The sequence below is a fragment of the Sciurus carolinensis genome, chromosome 4 (genome assembly GCF_902686445.1).
Source record: "Sciurus carolinensis chromosome 4, mSciCar1.2, whole genome shotgun sequence".
In the NCBI taxonomy this organism is placed as follows: Eukaryota; Metazoa; Chordata; class Mammalia; order Rodentia; family Sciuridae; genus Sciurus; species Sciurus carolinensis.
In genome coordinates, this window is record NC_062216.1 from 130,546,734 (window position 1) to 130,563,518 (window position 16,785).

The window sequence follows — 16,785 nt, forward strand, 5'->3', positions numbered from 1 at the left end:
GTTTTTGGTGATATTAATACCTATCTCTTCTGTGTATCCCTCTGCCCTCCCCCTAAATCCTACGTGGAATGTTTGAGTTAGATATTTGTGTCCTTTTCTTCCTTCCTGCCCCACCTCTGGCCCATCCTGGGTACTAGGGATTTAACCCAGGGCCTCACAAGCACTCTAAACAAGTGCTCTACCACTGAGCTACTTTTCAATTCTGTTATAAACTTTTAATGATCCTTTTCTTTCCAGAATTTTTGTTAATATAATAATCACTTCTTTCTTGTTGGTCTGCTTTAATTCTTTCTTGTACGTTCTGAGAGGTGAATTATCAGCAAGATGTTTAAGAATTTTGTCAGGTGCTATATATTTTGAGAATGCCAGCATCAGCACAACCATAGAGTTTTATATCCGTAATTTATATTATATTGGCATTGGTAGTCTGTATGTACTTCCGCAACAATAACATTTAACATTCCTTTTTCCCCCCTTTTTTTTTTTTTTTTTTTTGTCAGGGGAAGTCTTTTATTGGGGATTGAAGTCAGAGGCATTCTATCACTGAGCTATATCCCCAGCCTTTTTTATTTGAGACAGAGTCTTGCTAAGTAGCTTAGGACTTTGGTAAGTTGCTGAGGCTGGCCTTCATCTTGTGATCCTCCTGCCTCAGCCTCCTGAGTCATGGGGATTACAGGGATGAGCTCAAAAATAGATTTTTTTCTGGGTCAAAATAGATTTTGTTGTTGTTGTTGAAATCATGTCATTGTTACTGGGTAGCTCTAATATTGTCTGAGAGAAACGAATAGACTATAATAATGCTGCTGTTTCGGAAATACTCAGAATCAAATTGGTAGGAAAACTTTTTCCAAAGCCAGCTTTGAAGGAAGATAGAAGAAATAGTTGTTTCAAAAGTTGTATCTGAGAAGCTTTAAGACTGGGATAAGGAAAGCTTTTTAAAGGTGAAAGGGGTGTATTAGAACCAAACACAGGAAATTCACAGATTTTGCTTACATCCCCTGGAGCCTCCTTATGTCAAATGTAGCTTTGGCATCAAAAGGAGCAAATTTCCTGGGGCCAGCATTTGCATCTTCCTAATTTCAAGGGGAGTGGAGGGGGCATATTTAATCTGTTTCATTATGCTTTCCATTGATAATATTCTTTCAGTGCCCTTGAGATTTAGTTTAATCCTATTTTAAACTTTATATTTTGTGGTTTTTAGTTTTGCATTTTTGTTGTAAAACAAGGCTCAGATAAAGAAAATCACATTTATTGCATACCTTGAGTCAGAAGGCAAACATCCTTGTGTTAAGGAGCTGGACTTTTCTGAGAAACTGAGGCACTGTGAAGATCTCCTCTTCCAACCCCGATTCTTGTGCTCTAGTCAGAAAGATTTTAGACATGTTGCTCAGAGTAATAGGAATGAGTTTATTGAAGGATTATGAGAGGACATTCTCAAGGGAGAGAGCAGGTTCTCTCAGGAGAGGGGCAGTGTGCCTCTCTCTTATACTCCAGTTTTATTGGGGATCCTAGAGATGTTTCCAGAAAGGAGTCCCACCCAGGTCTACCTCTTGACTTTTAACTAACAGTAAGGTGCATCAGTCTTTCCAATTTCCACTATCCTGGCAACTCTAGGTCACCTTGGTCCATGCTGACTGGTTTTAATTGAATTTTTAACCATATATTCTTATAGATTTTATGGTTAGGAGGAACTATCCTTATCTCCTAGAGTTTCAGGATCTGGTCACTAAAAGCTCCTGGGCTCTTTCCATTGAAATTATCTTGGGCCTGCATTTCTCCTGTGGTTATTCAGTAGTTTGCTGAGGAATGTGACATATAATGTCTATTTAGTCCAGGCAGGGGTGCAGGTAAATTCCTTCTTGGAAAAGAAAGCATGTGGGGGGTTAGCACTGTGGGCCCATTTTAGAGAATTAATCTCTCAACCACTTGTTCCCGCCATGCTCATCTGTCTGTCCCCTAATACTTGGAACTACCACTCAGGTCAGGAAATAGACCTTTGCTAGCTAACTGTTCTAAGGGCCTTCTGTGTATCCCTTATTCTGTGATCACTGTCCTTTTTTTTTTTTTTTTTTTTTTTTAAACCATAAACACTTTCTTGCATTCCTTTATTTTTAAGAGTATTTTGAAAACACAGCTATTGTGTCATATTTTTAAAAGTCCTTGGCTGGGGTTGTAGCTCAGTGATAAAGTACTTGCCTAGCACTTGAGAGGCACTAAGTTTGATCCCGAGCACCACATAAAAATAAATAAATAAATAAAAGTATTGTGTCCATCTACAAACTAAAAAAAAAATTAAATAACTAAAAATCCTCCTTCCATTTCTTGTACTTAGTATTGCTGAGTATGTTTTCCAGTTTTATTTTTCTAAATTGGGTACACCTTTGTCTTTCATGTCTCATTTTTCTTTGGAGATCTTGTTCATTCTCTTCAAGTTTCATTTAAATTTCTATCATACACATCTGAGTTATTAGGGTCAAATGTGATAATGTAGAAATGTCTTTGTAAAGTAATACATGATAAAAAATATTACCTAATAGATAAAAAGCATGAAATTTTTAAAAATATTTTTCATTAATGATAATGAATAAAACTAAAGAAATTGAAAGCCTATTCAACTAAAAACATGTGAAATTCACTCAACATTATAATTGTTCCCTGTAGCAAAATAATTTTCTCATTTCAAGTAAGCTCAGAGATAGCTTTTCAGATATTAATTATGATTGTTGATGAAGCTAAACAGAATGTCCTGTGGCTGAAAGGTACTCCTCAGAAATCAATTCATTTTAGAGTCTAAGGAAGCATCATTTTCATGCTGATAGGGGGACAGTCAGATGTGAGTAGTGGGAACATGGGGTTAAAGGAATAATTTTATAAAATGAGCCCACTGTGCTGTCCCCACATGCTTTCTTTTCCAAGAAGCAATTTATCTGCAGTCCTTTGTGGCATAAGTGAACAGGATATGTCACATTCTTCAGCAAACTACCTGTTATCTGCAGGAGAAAAAATAATGTCAATAAGAAGAACACAAGTGACCTGAAGTGGGAGACTTTCATGACCCTTTTCACAGACTAGATTCCAGAACTCACGGAGCTAAGGATAATTCCTCCTAAACATGAAGTCTGTAAGACTTTAGAATCGGACATAACTTTCATATATTCACATATAAATATAACTCCACCTGCACAACCACAAGAATGGGAAGTTATAATCCATGTATGTATAATATGCCAAAATATGTTCTGCTATCATGTATAACCAAAAAGAACAAAAAAATATTTAAAAAGAATCTACCTAGAACTGGTTAGTATGGGCCAAAGTGGTCTAGAGTTGTTATGACTGTGGGGACTTAAAAGTCTGATGTCATCTTACTGTCAGTCAGAAGTCAAGAGGTGGACCTGGGCAGGTCTTTGAAAACTTGACTGGTACAGTAAAACTAGAGTGCAGGAGAGGTACTCTCCTCTCCTCTCTGAGAGGACCCACTCTCTCCCTTGAGATTGTCCTCTTTTCCCCTTTTAACTCTAAGCAACATGTCTGAAGTCTTTCTGATTTGATTCTGATTTGAATCGGGGTTGGGGCGGGAGTGGGGGCGGGATTTGCACTGCCTTAGTTTCCCAGAAGGCCCCAGCCTATTGCATAACAATGCTATTGCATAACATAAAAGTTTTTTTTTTCTTCCTCTGGTGGTGCTGGGGATTAAACACAAGACCTTACATATGCAAGGCAAGCTCTCTGCTACTGAGCTACATCCCAGTCTTAACATCAAAGTTTTAATTGGACATCTGTTTTTGTTTTTCGAACTATTTTAAGTAGTTGATACTTGTAGAGTTGTGGTTTTTGTAGTTTAATATGCATATGTACTCAATTTGGGATGATGAACAGGCATGCTTGTAAATAAAAAATGAGTAAAGTTTCTCCCTTAAAATACAGATTGAAGAACTATAATATTCAAATAAATGCTTTAAACCCAGATGATGTAAATGGGATTACGTTTTTTGTGTGGGATGTTTAGGAGTTCAAATGGTAATTAAGACTAAGTTCTTAAATAGTAGCTGCATTTGTTTAATACATTTAAAGATATTTAAAAACTAGTTATTTTATATTTGAAATAAATTGTATATTGATACAACTAATACTTTTTCTGTGCTATCTTGTAAAATACAGTTGTCCCTCAGTATCAGGGAAATTGGTTCCAGGACTTCCTGCTGATACTAAAATCTAAGGATGCTCAGATGAAGTATGGTGCAGTGTATGCATATAACCCATATATATCCTTTAGCATACTTCAAATCATCTCTGGATTAGAGTACCTAATACAGTGCAAATGCTGTATAAATAGTAGGTATGCTCCATCGTTTATGGAATAACAACAAGAAAAAAGTGTATACATGTTCAGTGTAGACTCATTTTTTCTGAAATTTTTTTGAATCTGAGGATGTAGAGTCCACAGATATGTAGGGATGACACTATAAGACATTTCAGAAGATTTAGTAGCTGATGCAAATTAATAAGCTTATTAATTTCATTCTATCTGCTCTTTGTTAGAATTTTTAATTCTTATTGTTAAAATTGTATCCTTGAAACTAGAGAGCTAAACATAACTGCTTTCAAAGGGCAGTATACACATTTAGCTTAGAATTGTGAATTTCTGGACATGTAATTTGTCCTGCAAAAAAATGTACCTAACAGTTAAGGAACACAGAACACAGGCTAAGTGCATCTTTGACATTTTGTAAGGTACTTGTTGTTTCACTTTGAAAATTTCAAATTAGAGATATTAATGTAAAAAGTTACACTTCTTTCAACCTTTCTCTTAATTATATTTTTGCTGTTTCAGGTTATATATGAACAGGAAGGGGTATATATTCACTCATCCTGTGCAAAGACCAGTGACCAAGACAGCTTAATTTCAGGAATATTACGTGTTTTAGAAAAGGTAAGCTAGTAAATGTATAATATTAATAGTTCATTGAAGGGGTTCACTGTGACATTATTAGAAAGTTTGGATTTGAAGTGTAAGATACAATTATATAATTGAACAATAATAAGTGGATTGAGACTGTACCATATTGCTGAATACTAAATTTAAATTTTATTTTCTTTCTCTAGGATGCTGAAGTAATAGTGGACTGGAGACCATTGGATGATGCATTGGATTCTTCTAGTATTCTCTATGCTGGAAAGGTATTTAAGAAAAAAAGAAGCTGGGCATGGTGGCACATGCTGTATTCCCAGCAACTTGGGAGACAGAGGCAGGAGAATCACAAGGGTGAGGCCAGCCTGAGCTATTTAGCAAGATTCTGTTTCAAAATAAAAAAATTAAAAGATTTGAAGATGTAGCTAAGTAGTAAAATGCCTGTGGGTTCAATCCCCCATACCGCCTGCCCGAAATATGATCAAGGGTATGCTTGTCTTTTAATAACAGCTTATTAAGATATAATTCATATACCATATTATTCATCCTCTTAAAGTACACAGTTTACAGTTTTTTATTATATTTACAGAGTTGTGAACCATCGCCAGTATCTAATTTTAGAACACTGATCAATCCCCCAAAAGGAACTCTGTTAGCAGTCACCCTTTGTAGGAGTCACCTGTTCCCAACCCCTGGCAACCTCTGTTTTCTGTCTTTAAGGATTTACCCATTCTGGATATTTCATATAAATGCAATCATATATTATGTGGTTTCTCATGATGAGATTCTGTCATTTTAGATAATGTTTTCAAGGTTCATCCATATTATAACACAGTTCTTTTTTTTTTTTCCCTGAACAATGCATATATGAATATACATTGTGTTTATTCATTCATTAGTTGGTGGACATATTTGGGTTGTTTTCATTTGGGGGCTAATATTAATGATGCTGCTATGAATATTTAAATACAAGTTTTTGTGTGACATGTTTTTATTTCTCTTAAGTATATACTTAGGAGTAGAATTGTTGGTTCATATAATTTTGTGTTAATATTTGGGAACACCCAAACTATTTTCCAAAGCAGCTGTACTAGTTTATAATCCCATAAGCAATATATGAGTATTACAGTTTTTTTACATCTTCACCAACATTTGTTATTGTCTTTTTTAATTTTAGTAAAGCTAGTGGGTATGAAGTTGTATTAGTTTTCTAAGGCTGTGGTATTAAAGCACCAGAAACTATGTGGCTTAGAATATTGCAAATTTGTTGTCTCAGTTCTGGAAGCTAGAAGTCAGAAATCAAGGTGGGTTGTCAGGAGCTTTGTTTCCTTCTTAGGGCTGTGAGGGAGAATCTGTTTCTTACCTCTCCTTCTAGTTTCAGGTTTGTAGATGACATTCTTCTTCCCTGTGTTTCACATCATCTTCCATTTGTATATGTCTGTGTTAAGAATTCCCCTTTTAATAAGATATGAGTCATACTGAATGAGAACCATCCTAATAACCTCACTTTAACTTGATTAAATAACTTGTGAATTAGGACCCATTCATATAGCCTCATTTTAACTTGATTAATAAAATCACATTCTAAGACTTTCCTTTAGGGGCAGGGCAACACACTTCAACCCATAGCTGGGGTGGTATGTGGTCATGGTTTTGATTTATATTTCCCTAATGACTAATGATACTGAACATCTTTTCATCTGTTCATATGTGTGTTTTCTTTGGAAAAATGCCTATTCTAAATCCTTTGCTTATTTGATTGTCTTTTTGTTGTTGAGTTGTAAAAATTATGTTTTTTTCTATAAGATTTTGTTTATATTATTTATTCTCATCCAAATGACACATATTTCCTACACAAATCCTGAGTCGTATGTTTATTCCAGGAAACTGATTACACCAGACTTTTCATCTCTCAGGGCAATCACAGTCAAATCTTACCAAACTTTTATTATGAAACCAAAGCATTTCCAGAAGCACTGATAGATTTCTGCATGTATTATCATTGGCAGCCCTAATTGCAAGGAAGTCTAGGCCTGCTTTTCTTATTTTTTTTAGAAAAGATGAACAAAGGAGAAAAGGATAGGCAATAGTGTTTGGTTGTCTACCACAACTTACAAACTTAATTGAATAGAAGGCTGAGATAGTATGGATTGAAATTAAATTCTAGTTTCAGACTTTAAATCTTTTGTATGTTATAATTATTTTAGGACTCCAGTTCAGTAGTAGAATGGACCCAGACCCCAAAAGAAAGACCTCATCGAGGATCAGAACATCTGAACAGTTATGAAGCTGAGTGGGATATGGTTAATACAGTTTCATTTAAAAAGAAACCACATACCAATGGAGGTATGAATAAAACTTTTTGAAATCTTGAACTGATTTGCTATAGCATACTGCTAACGGTACAAAGAAAATTCTTTAATGCTCCTCAGACAGGAGGATGATCTGATGCTTCAATATGTATAACTCTTGTTTTATAATCTGTTTTCATCTCATTTTGTTGGTTGTGACTTTAAACAAGAATTTTAAAATACTTGTTCTATTTTGTAGTTATTAATGGCAAAAAAATAGAAACCCTCTAGATAATATTTGTCTTTCATGTGCATTTTTCTTAAGCTGGAATTTAAAAAATCATGTTTTTTCATCCTAAAGCACCAGGGGGAGATGGAGTATACTGCTAAACTGTACCATTCTACTCTCAACGTTTACTGGAATCTTCACAGATCATTTTAGTCTCCCCTTTGTTTATTTTAAGTTACTGTTTCTCTTTGTATATTTAAATCCATATTTGCATGGTGGTGCCTATCTTCATGTAGTTAACAAAATAAGAGCTAATCTACCAGCCTGACATTACTGTATATGCTAATTTATATAAAGGAAATAGCTCATACATATGGTACTGTATGGTAGTATGTACTATGTGAAATATGATTTAAGTAGCCCATCTGTGATATGGCTGACCTATCTGTGATCTCTTTAAAATATTGATAACTTGTATAGAGTTAAAATATCACATTAAAAAAAATTTTTTTTTTTTTGGATTCCTTTGTGTTTTATAGTGGAAAGGATATTTTCTCTGTTAGGATTTTGGCCTGACTTTAGAAATTATACATGGTTATCTGTTCAAAGGCTGACCAGAATATATGGGTGCACGTATTTGTCTAGAAGTTTTATTAAGTAAACTTGATTTTAATGTATGACCTGGGGAATTATTCTCACTTTTGTAGTTATACTTTGCACTTCATCATGTCTAGGAAATAGTGGCATTTAAGAAGTAAATAGTATTTCACAAGCTTTTGGTAACAGCACATGCATTGGTGTGTCATTTTGAAGGGTGGGAAGGCATTTGGGCTTTCTCTTTCTACTAAAATGGAATATTCTTACCAGAACCAGAACACAAAATATCAAGGAAAGATGAAAACATTAGTAAATGTGGGTGGTGAGATGATTTTTTACTTCTCTACACTAGATTGTAAGAATCATTTTAAGATTGGGTTGTGTGAAATACTTTTTGTTTCTTGATGCTTTAAAGTTAAATCCTTCAAAATGAAAGATGAACAACCACAGGAATGGACAAAAGAAATAAGTTTTCAGAGTTTTGATAAACAAATGAAGAATTATATGGATGAGAAAAGCATAGTCTGGCAATATAAATCTCTTTAGGATTAGTGGTTTTTAGCCTTGGATGCACTTTGAATTTACCTGGAGAAGTTAGGTTTTAAAAAAACTGAAACCAAAACCAAAATTCAAACTTGGGAGAGGGAGCATGGGCACCTGTATTTTTCCAAAGGTCTTCAGGTGATTTTAATGTATGGTCAGAGTTGAGAACTTCTGAGCTTCTTGAGCTTAGCAAAAAACCACAGATGTAAATACTGCTTATGTGACTTGGTCACACAGAATGACTTATAAAGTAAATAGACTTAAAGACTTTATTTTGTTAACTGTTAAAAGTCCAAGGAAACAATTCCTGAGAAATTAAATTTCTTAGAACTTTTTATGAAATATGTTCATATTATTAAAGTTTTTTTCCCCCAGAGGAAAAAAAAATTATTTTTCTACTTTTTTTTTTTTTTTCTTTTTTGGGGAGGCAGAAAGGAAACTTGGGACAAAGCTTTAAATAATTTGACTGCTGAGGACTTATTTAACTTTTAATCGAGAGCATTTAACTTTACATTTCATAAGTTTCTTTTGCTAAAGTTCTTGTTTTTGTATACCATATTAAGTTTTGAAAATATTTCTTCCCAGAAAAACAAACTGTTGAAAGTTATTATCTTTATCCAAATGAAATGTCATGCCTTTGATGTTAATTCTGTTCAAGACATGGAGACTTACTGAACTGTTTTATATTACTCTTTAATTTTCCCATGTCAGTGTGAAGATTGGTGACATAATAAGTTTATTAGAACTACTTAATTACCTTTTCTTTATGGAGAAGGGAGGTCATTTCAAGTTAACCCTTGACTTTCTTAGTTTTTCTTTATAATCGGTTCTATTTCTTGGTAGCTGTTGGCGGCAGAATATCTTGAAGGTTACTTTTATGTTGATTTGGTATTAGGTTATTAGTGGAAAATGCATCTTTGAGTACCTGCTTTACGCTAGCCACTCTTCAAGTATGGGGATATACCCGTGAACAATATAAAATTCTTATTCTTATAAAGCTTACATTCTAGTGGAGGGGCTTGTAGAATTGACTTAAAATATTTCTCTCATCTTTGTTAGAGCTTTATATGAGGAAATATGTGAGATATTTCCTTTTGAATATAGTATGTAATGTGTCTCTTCCATTCAGAAGGGAAAGTCTATGTAAAATCTTTACTTTTGAAAATGCACAAATTTCTATAACTCATATCTAGTGTGTACTATTTTAAATTCTCCATATCATTTTCTTATATTAATTTAGATTAAATATTCTTGGTACAATTGAATAATTTAAAATATTGTCTCTAGTTTTTCATTGTTTTTTCTAGAAAACATTTTTAGTCTTTGTAAATAATTTGGTAGTATGCTTTCTAAGTAGTTCAGGTACACTCACACTTAAATGCTTTGTGGATACATTGGAATTCTAGAAATATTCTCACTTGGAATCAGCTTATAGTAGTATAGCTTATATAGCTCATAGTATATGAACTCTATTCCAGTGAAATATTATGTAAAGTAGTCAGGTGGGCACATGGCACTTAATCTAGTACCAGCATTAGATACAAGTTCACCATTGAAACTGGTGTGGAAGCTAGGCATATCAGTGTAATATAGATCAATTTACTTGAGCCTTTCTGGATATCTTTCAAATGGTACTTGTTAAAATGTTCATGAAATGATGATGATGCCTATATTCCTTGCACGTAGAAGCTGGATTTCTCTTTGTCAGTTTAGGAAATTTTTTTGGAGACGATGGAGCTATAGTGTTCCTAATTAGGTAGGTAGATGACATACATGTAGGTCAATACTGTTTGGTCTTTTTGATCAAGTCTTGTAGGCAGTTGTCTCCTATATGTTTTGTCCTTGTGGAACTGATGATGATTATGTGGGACAGTTCATAAAGACCTTGAATAACAAGATAATGTGACATTTCTTATACATTAGAAAAGTTTAAAATTTCAGAAATGACATGCTTGTGTTTGAGTTAAATTATTAAAATAAGTGGCATTTTAGATTAGAAATTAATTAGAGGTATTAGTGTTATTAGTAAAAATACTTTTTTCCTTTATTTTGTAAATTTTTATTTTAATAATCTTTAATTTGTCAACAATTATGAACATATTTATGAACCTAGGATTTTAGCTTCTGTAAACATACCACAAACTCAGAAAATGCTGGATTTTACATAACTATAGTTTGGTTTGAACTGAGGTCTTAATTTAGCAAGATGATCAAGTGTATTTCATTGAAGCTTTCACGTCTTTTCATCCTCATTCCCCCACTGTTTTTTTTTTGTTATTTTGCAAAGTGTCCATATAGTCACTCCAGTGTTTTTATTTTTTTAAATCAGTGTTATTATTAGTGTAGTCTCTTAAAAATTATTACAAAAGTGAAGAAATAAAATTTGTTTAAAAATAATTTTCTTAAGAGAATTATGCTACTCTTTTATTTGTATGAAGTGGGAAAGATTAACACTTATTATTTGTTATATACTTGGCCTGTACTGGCAAGTATTCTCTCTTAATTCTTGGAATAGTATTGGAAGGTAAGTATAATTATCTCCATTTATAGCTAAAGAAACTGAGACTCAAAGAGATTCAGTTATTTGCCACAGATTATTCTGTTAGTAAGGTGATAAAGCTGCAATTTGAATTGAGCCAGTCTGCTTCCAAAGTCGTGGTCATTTTTGGGCAAAGCTTTTATTTTACATAGGGATAGCATTTTTTAGATTTATTTGTGGCAGAGTAGTTATTTTAAAAATAATTATTTTTAAGAAAATGTTGCCATTTCTAATACAAGTGGAAGCCATAGAAATATGAATGCTGTAGTGATTCCCTGGGTGCAACAGATTTCTCTTAGGCAGTCATGAAGAGCACTTTAAAAAGGTGAACAAAATATTTTGCCCCACTTTCTTGTTTTTAAGATGCTCCAAGTCATAGAAATGGGAAAAGCAAATGGTCATTCCTGTTCAGTTTGACAGACCTGAAATCAATCAAGCAAAACAAAGAGGGTATGGGCTGGACGTATTTGGTATTCTGTCTAAAGGATGACGTCGTTCTCCCTGCTCTGCACTTTCATCAAGGAGATAGCAAACTACTGATTGAATCTCTTGAAAAATATGTGGTATTATGTGAGTAAGTATCAAATTATTTTCTACTTATTGAAACTGGATTGTTGTATTAACCCCAAAGAAGCTAGTTTTGTATTTCATTGGGCCTCAATGAGGGCTTGAGCATCTTTAGTATTTCTGGGATATTAACTTTAGATCAATGACCAAATAAAATTTTGCCATTTTAGTGATTTCAGTCTGAGATGTTTTCACATTATTAGTGTTTTAAAGAAAAGACTAATTCAATATTATTACTATGTTTGAATGATGATGTGTTAGTAATTTATGAATTCTGTATTTACTAACTTACCTTCTTATTTTCTGTTAAATATGCAGTTTAATTTATAATGTTGGAACTTTAAGTTCTCGCAAGCCTGTGTCCTTTATAAAATTATTTGTAAGTTGGAAGACAGGGCCTTCTCACTTTTCAAAAATCTTGTCTCATTTATTCATCTGTACACATACTTTCTTGCTCTCATGCCCAACAATTTTTGGTGGGGAGGGGCATGTCTGTTTCTTCTCAATCACCATGCTAGTTGCTTGATACTGAGAGTGAACAAAACAGGCATGTTACTCAGTCTCTGAGAATTTATGGTCTTGTGAAGGATGACAACAAGTAAATGGCAATTAAAACTCAAGAACTAAGATGGAAGAAGTGCAGGGTACTTTGGGAGCTCCCAGGAATAGAGAAAGGATACATAATTTATACTGGGAAGTGAGGATCAGAGGAGATTTTCTGGAAGTAGTAGCATCTAAATTGAGACCTGAAAAATTAGGGAACCATTATCATGGAAGTTTAGTGGGAGGGATGCTTTAGTAAAGGGAAGAGCACAAACATGATGTAATCACAGAACAAAGTAGTTCAGTATTACAGGTCTGCAAAATGTGGGGAAAGGAAAAGTACTAAAGTTATAGATGAAGCCAGAGAATTGTGTAAAGGCCAGAGTATGAAGGATCTTGTTAAGTCATGATGGCAGTTTCCATTCATTGAGATGAGATTAAGGTGACTGGAACTAGGAGAGTGGCAGGCAAGATGGAAGTATTGCAGAAATATGTAGGACTAGATTTTGAAATTGATTGGATCACAAATCAAATTGAGAAGGGAGAAGTTGAGGTTTTTGGCTTGTGAGAACTGCAGTAGGTGATTGTTAACTCCATTAATAATGTCCTTGCTTTATAGTAGAGTTTAATAGCATGTTGACCAAATTTAGATTACATAAGGATGGGAGTGACCCAGAAAATTTTGATTGTGTATTTTCTGGCCTGAGTTTCTTTCCTACTTTGAACTCTGGCACTAGGCATGCTGTTTGATACCATTAAGATAAAAGTCAGGCTTGTTTGGTATGTGGGGTTTTGCTTTTGAAGAGAAAAGCTGTGAATAGGTTACCATTGAGAGGTTAAAGCAGATGTCAGAAGGGGCAATGTCATGGTTGGAGAAGGTGGTCATGGCTGTTGACTGAGTAGCAGCATCAATGACTGGAGTGAAGGGTGTTTAACACTGTAGTAAACTTAGTATCAATGTTGTGACATAATTCACAAGAGCTCATTTGATCTGAGACTGTTAATTAAAGCATAATATCTAAGGCAAGGAGTCTTATTCTTTACTAGTAAGGTCATACTTTAGAGAAGCAGGCTTAGTTTTAAGTACTGCATTTTAAATGTGCTCGACTAACTATCCAGTGTAAGGAAAGGGATCACAGTGGTATTTGGAAGATATTTGAAGGATATAGGAATTTAACTTGAAGAAAAGTCTCAGTGCCACAGTAAATAAAATCCAAACTTCTTAATGATGGTCAACAAGAGCCTGTCCTATCTTTGCTTTGTTTTTATCTTAAAGCTCATCTCTTACCATTCTCTTCTGTGTTCTTAATCACATGGTTTACTTGCAGTTCCTAAAATTCCTTAAATTCTTTTATGTCTTAAGGTCCTTTACACATGTTGTTTCTTTTGCCTGGAATTTTCTCCACTCTTTCTGATCTCAGGTCTCAGTTTAGTATTTCCTCAGAGGGACTTTTCTAGTTCACTCTTTCACCAGCTAATGTTTCTCCTATCTTCTTTGTTTGATTCCTTCATGTCACTTAAGAACATAAAATACTTTTGCCTATTTACTTCTTTTGCATTCTGCTATGGAACGTAAGCTTCAGAAGGATAGACATTGTGTCCTAGTCATAGTTCCAGCTACATATAGATAAATGCACAGTAAAAGATGAATGAGTAGATGTCATGGTAATTATCAATTTGATGAATGATTTTAAAAGGGTTATTGTGAGGAACAAATTGTAGATTTGTATAACTCTGAAAGGAAATTAAGAGATAGGCATGTTAAATTCAGAAGATAAAATTTTCTGTCCTTGATAGGTTTAAGGACAGTTGTCAACAAGCACTTAGGCAATTATAGTGATATGCATTGGTAGCATTTTAATGAGGTAGTTAGTGAGCTTAGTTTTCTTTAGTGAATTTGTAAACAAATGAGAAGTAAATTGAGAAGTAAATACAAGAAGCAGAGGTAGTAATAAAAATACCATTATTAGTGAGACTTAAGTATGTGACCTCATAATTTACCTCAAATTATTTGAAAAAAAAAAAAAATTTTTTTTTTGGTACCAGGGATTGAACCCAGGATTCTGAACCACATCCTCAGCCCTTACCCCCCTCAATTTCATTTCTTTCTTTTTTTTTTTTAAATAAAAATCTTTAATTTGTTCTTTTTAGATATGCATGATAGTATGGTATATTTTGACATACGCATATAGGGAGTATAATTTATTCTAATTAGGATCCCATTCTTGTGGTTGAACACAATGTAGGGTTACACTGGTAGTGTATTCATATATGAACATAGGAAAGTTATATCCTGTTCACTCTACTGTCTTTCCTATTCTCATTCTTCCATGCTTTCCCATCATTCCCCTTTGTTTAATTCAGTGAACTTGATTCTCCCCCCCCCACATCCCCCTCCCCTTATTGTGTGTTAGCATCTGCATATCAGAGAGAACATTTGACCTTTGGTTTTTTGAGATTGACTTATTCCACTTAGCACGACAGTCTCCAGTTCCATCCATTTACTGGCAAAAGTCATAAAGTCATTCTTTGTAGCTGAGTAATGTTCCATTCTGTATGTATACCACATGTTTTTTATCCATTCTTCTGTTGAAGGGCACCTAGGTTGGTTCTATAGTTTAGCTATTGTAAATTGTACACTATAAACATCGATGTGGCAGAGTCACTGTAATATACTGATTTTAAGTCCTTTGGATATATGCTGAGGAGTGGGATGCTGGGTCAAATGGTGGTTCCATTCCAAGTTTTCTGAGGAATCCCCATACTGCTTTCCATAGTGGTTGCACCAATTTGCAGTCCTACCAGTATAAGTGTACCTTTTCCTCCCACAACCTCACCAGCTGTTATTGTTACTTGTATTCTTGATAATTGCCATTCTGACTGGAGTGAGATAGAATCTCAGTGTAATTTTAATTTCCATTTCTCTAATTGCTAGAGATGTTGAATATTTTTTTTCATATATTTGTTGACTGATCATATTTCTTCTGTAAAGTGCCTATTCAGTTCCTTTGCCTATTTATTTATTTATTGATTGGGTTATTTGTTTTTTTTTTTTTTGGTCTTAAGTTTTTTGAGTTCTTTATATATCCTGGAGATTGGTGCTCTATCTGAGGTGCAGGTGGCAAAGATTTTCTCCCATTCTGTAGACCTTTGTTCATGTTCTTGGTTGTTTCCTTTGCTGTGAGGAAGCTTTTTAGTTTGATACCATCCCATTTATTGATTCTTGATTTTCTCTTTTGCTCTTTAGGAGTCTTGTTGAGGAAGTCACATCCTAAGCTGACATGATGGAAAGTTGGGCCTACAGTTTCTTCTAGTAGTCACAGGGTCTCTGGTCTAATGCCTAGGTCCTTGATCTACTTTGAGTTTTTTGCAGGGTGAGATAAGGGTTTAGTTTCATTCTGCTACATATGGATTTCCAGTTTTCCCAGCATCATTTGTTGGAGAGGCTATCTTTTCTCTGATGTATTTCATTATGGTGCCTGTGTCTACTATGAGATAACTGTATTTATGTGGTATTATGGTTTAGATTTGAGGTGTCCCTCAAAAGCTCACATGTGAGACAGTGCAAGAAAGTTGGATGAGAAATGATTGGGGTATAGCCTTAACATAATCAGTGAATTAATCCCTGATGGGGTTAACTGTGTGGTGGCTGAAGTGTGGGTGTGGCTGGAGTAGGTGGGAATTGGGGCATGGCTTTGGGATGTCTGGCAATCGGAGTCTGTTGCTCTGCTTCCTGATGATTGAGCTGCTTCCCTTTGCTACATTCTTTCTCCATAATGTTCAGCCTTACCTCCAGCCCTGAGGAATGGAACCAGCTGTCTGTGGATTGAGACCTCTGAAACTGTGATCCCTCAAACGCTTCTTCCTCTACAATTTTGCTGGTTGGGTCATTTAGTCACAGCAGCAAAAAAGCTGACTAAAACGTGTGGGTTTGTCTGTGTCTTCTATTTTGTTCCATTGGTCTTCATGTCTGTTTTGGTGCCAGTACCATGCCGTTTTTGTTACTATAGCTCTGTAGTGTAATTTGAGGTCTGGTATTGTGATGCCTCACTTTTTTCACTAAGGATTGCTTTGACTATTCTGGGCCTCTTACTTTTCCAAATGAAATTCATGACTGCTTTTTCTATTTCTATGAATAACATCATGGGAATTTTAGTAGGAATTGCGTTAAATCTGTATAGTGCTTTTAGTAGTATGGCCATTTTGACAATATTAATTTGGCCTATCCAAGAGCATGGGGATCTTTCCATCTTCTAATGTTTTCAATTTCTTTCTTTCGGGTCCTGCAGTTTTAATTGTAGTGGTCTTTCACCTCTTTCATTAAATTCATTCCCAAGTTTTTTTTTTTTTTTTTTTTTTTTTTTTTTGAGGCTATTGTGAATGGGATAGTTTTCCTATTTTCTCTTTCAGCTGATTCATCATTGGTATATAGGAACACAATTGATTTATGGGTGTTAATTTTATATCTTGATCCTCAGCCCTTTTTATTTTTTACTTTAAGACAGCATCTCTGTAAGTTGCTCAGGGCCTCACTAAGTTGTGAGGCTGGCTTTGAAATTGTGAT

General features: G+C 34.4%; 1 protein-coding gene across 3 annotated transcripts in view; it reads left to right on the forward strand.

Annotated features, from left to right (window-relative positions):
- The window catches only part of Tbc1d15 (TBC1 domain family member 15), a 60,331-nt gene that overhangs the window by 11,930 nt on the left and 31,616 nt on the right, over window positions 1-16,785 (forward strand). For all 3 annotated transcript variants that reach the window (XM_047550674.1, XM_047550672.1, XM_047550673.1), the window contains exons 2-5: window positions 4,835-4,933; window positions 5,107-5,181; window positions 7,120-7,258; window positions 11,475-11,685. In XM_047550674.1, the coding sequence (XP_047406630.1) occupies window positions 4,835-4,933; window positions 5,107-5,181; window positions 7,120-7,258; window positions 11,475-11,685 (524 nt within the window). The remainder of the gene's footprint in view (window positions 1-4,834; window positions 4,934-5,106; window positions 5,182-7,119; window positions 7,259-11,474; window positions 11,686-16,785) is intronic.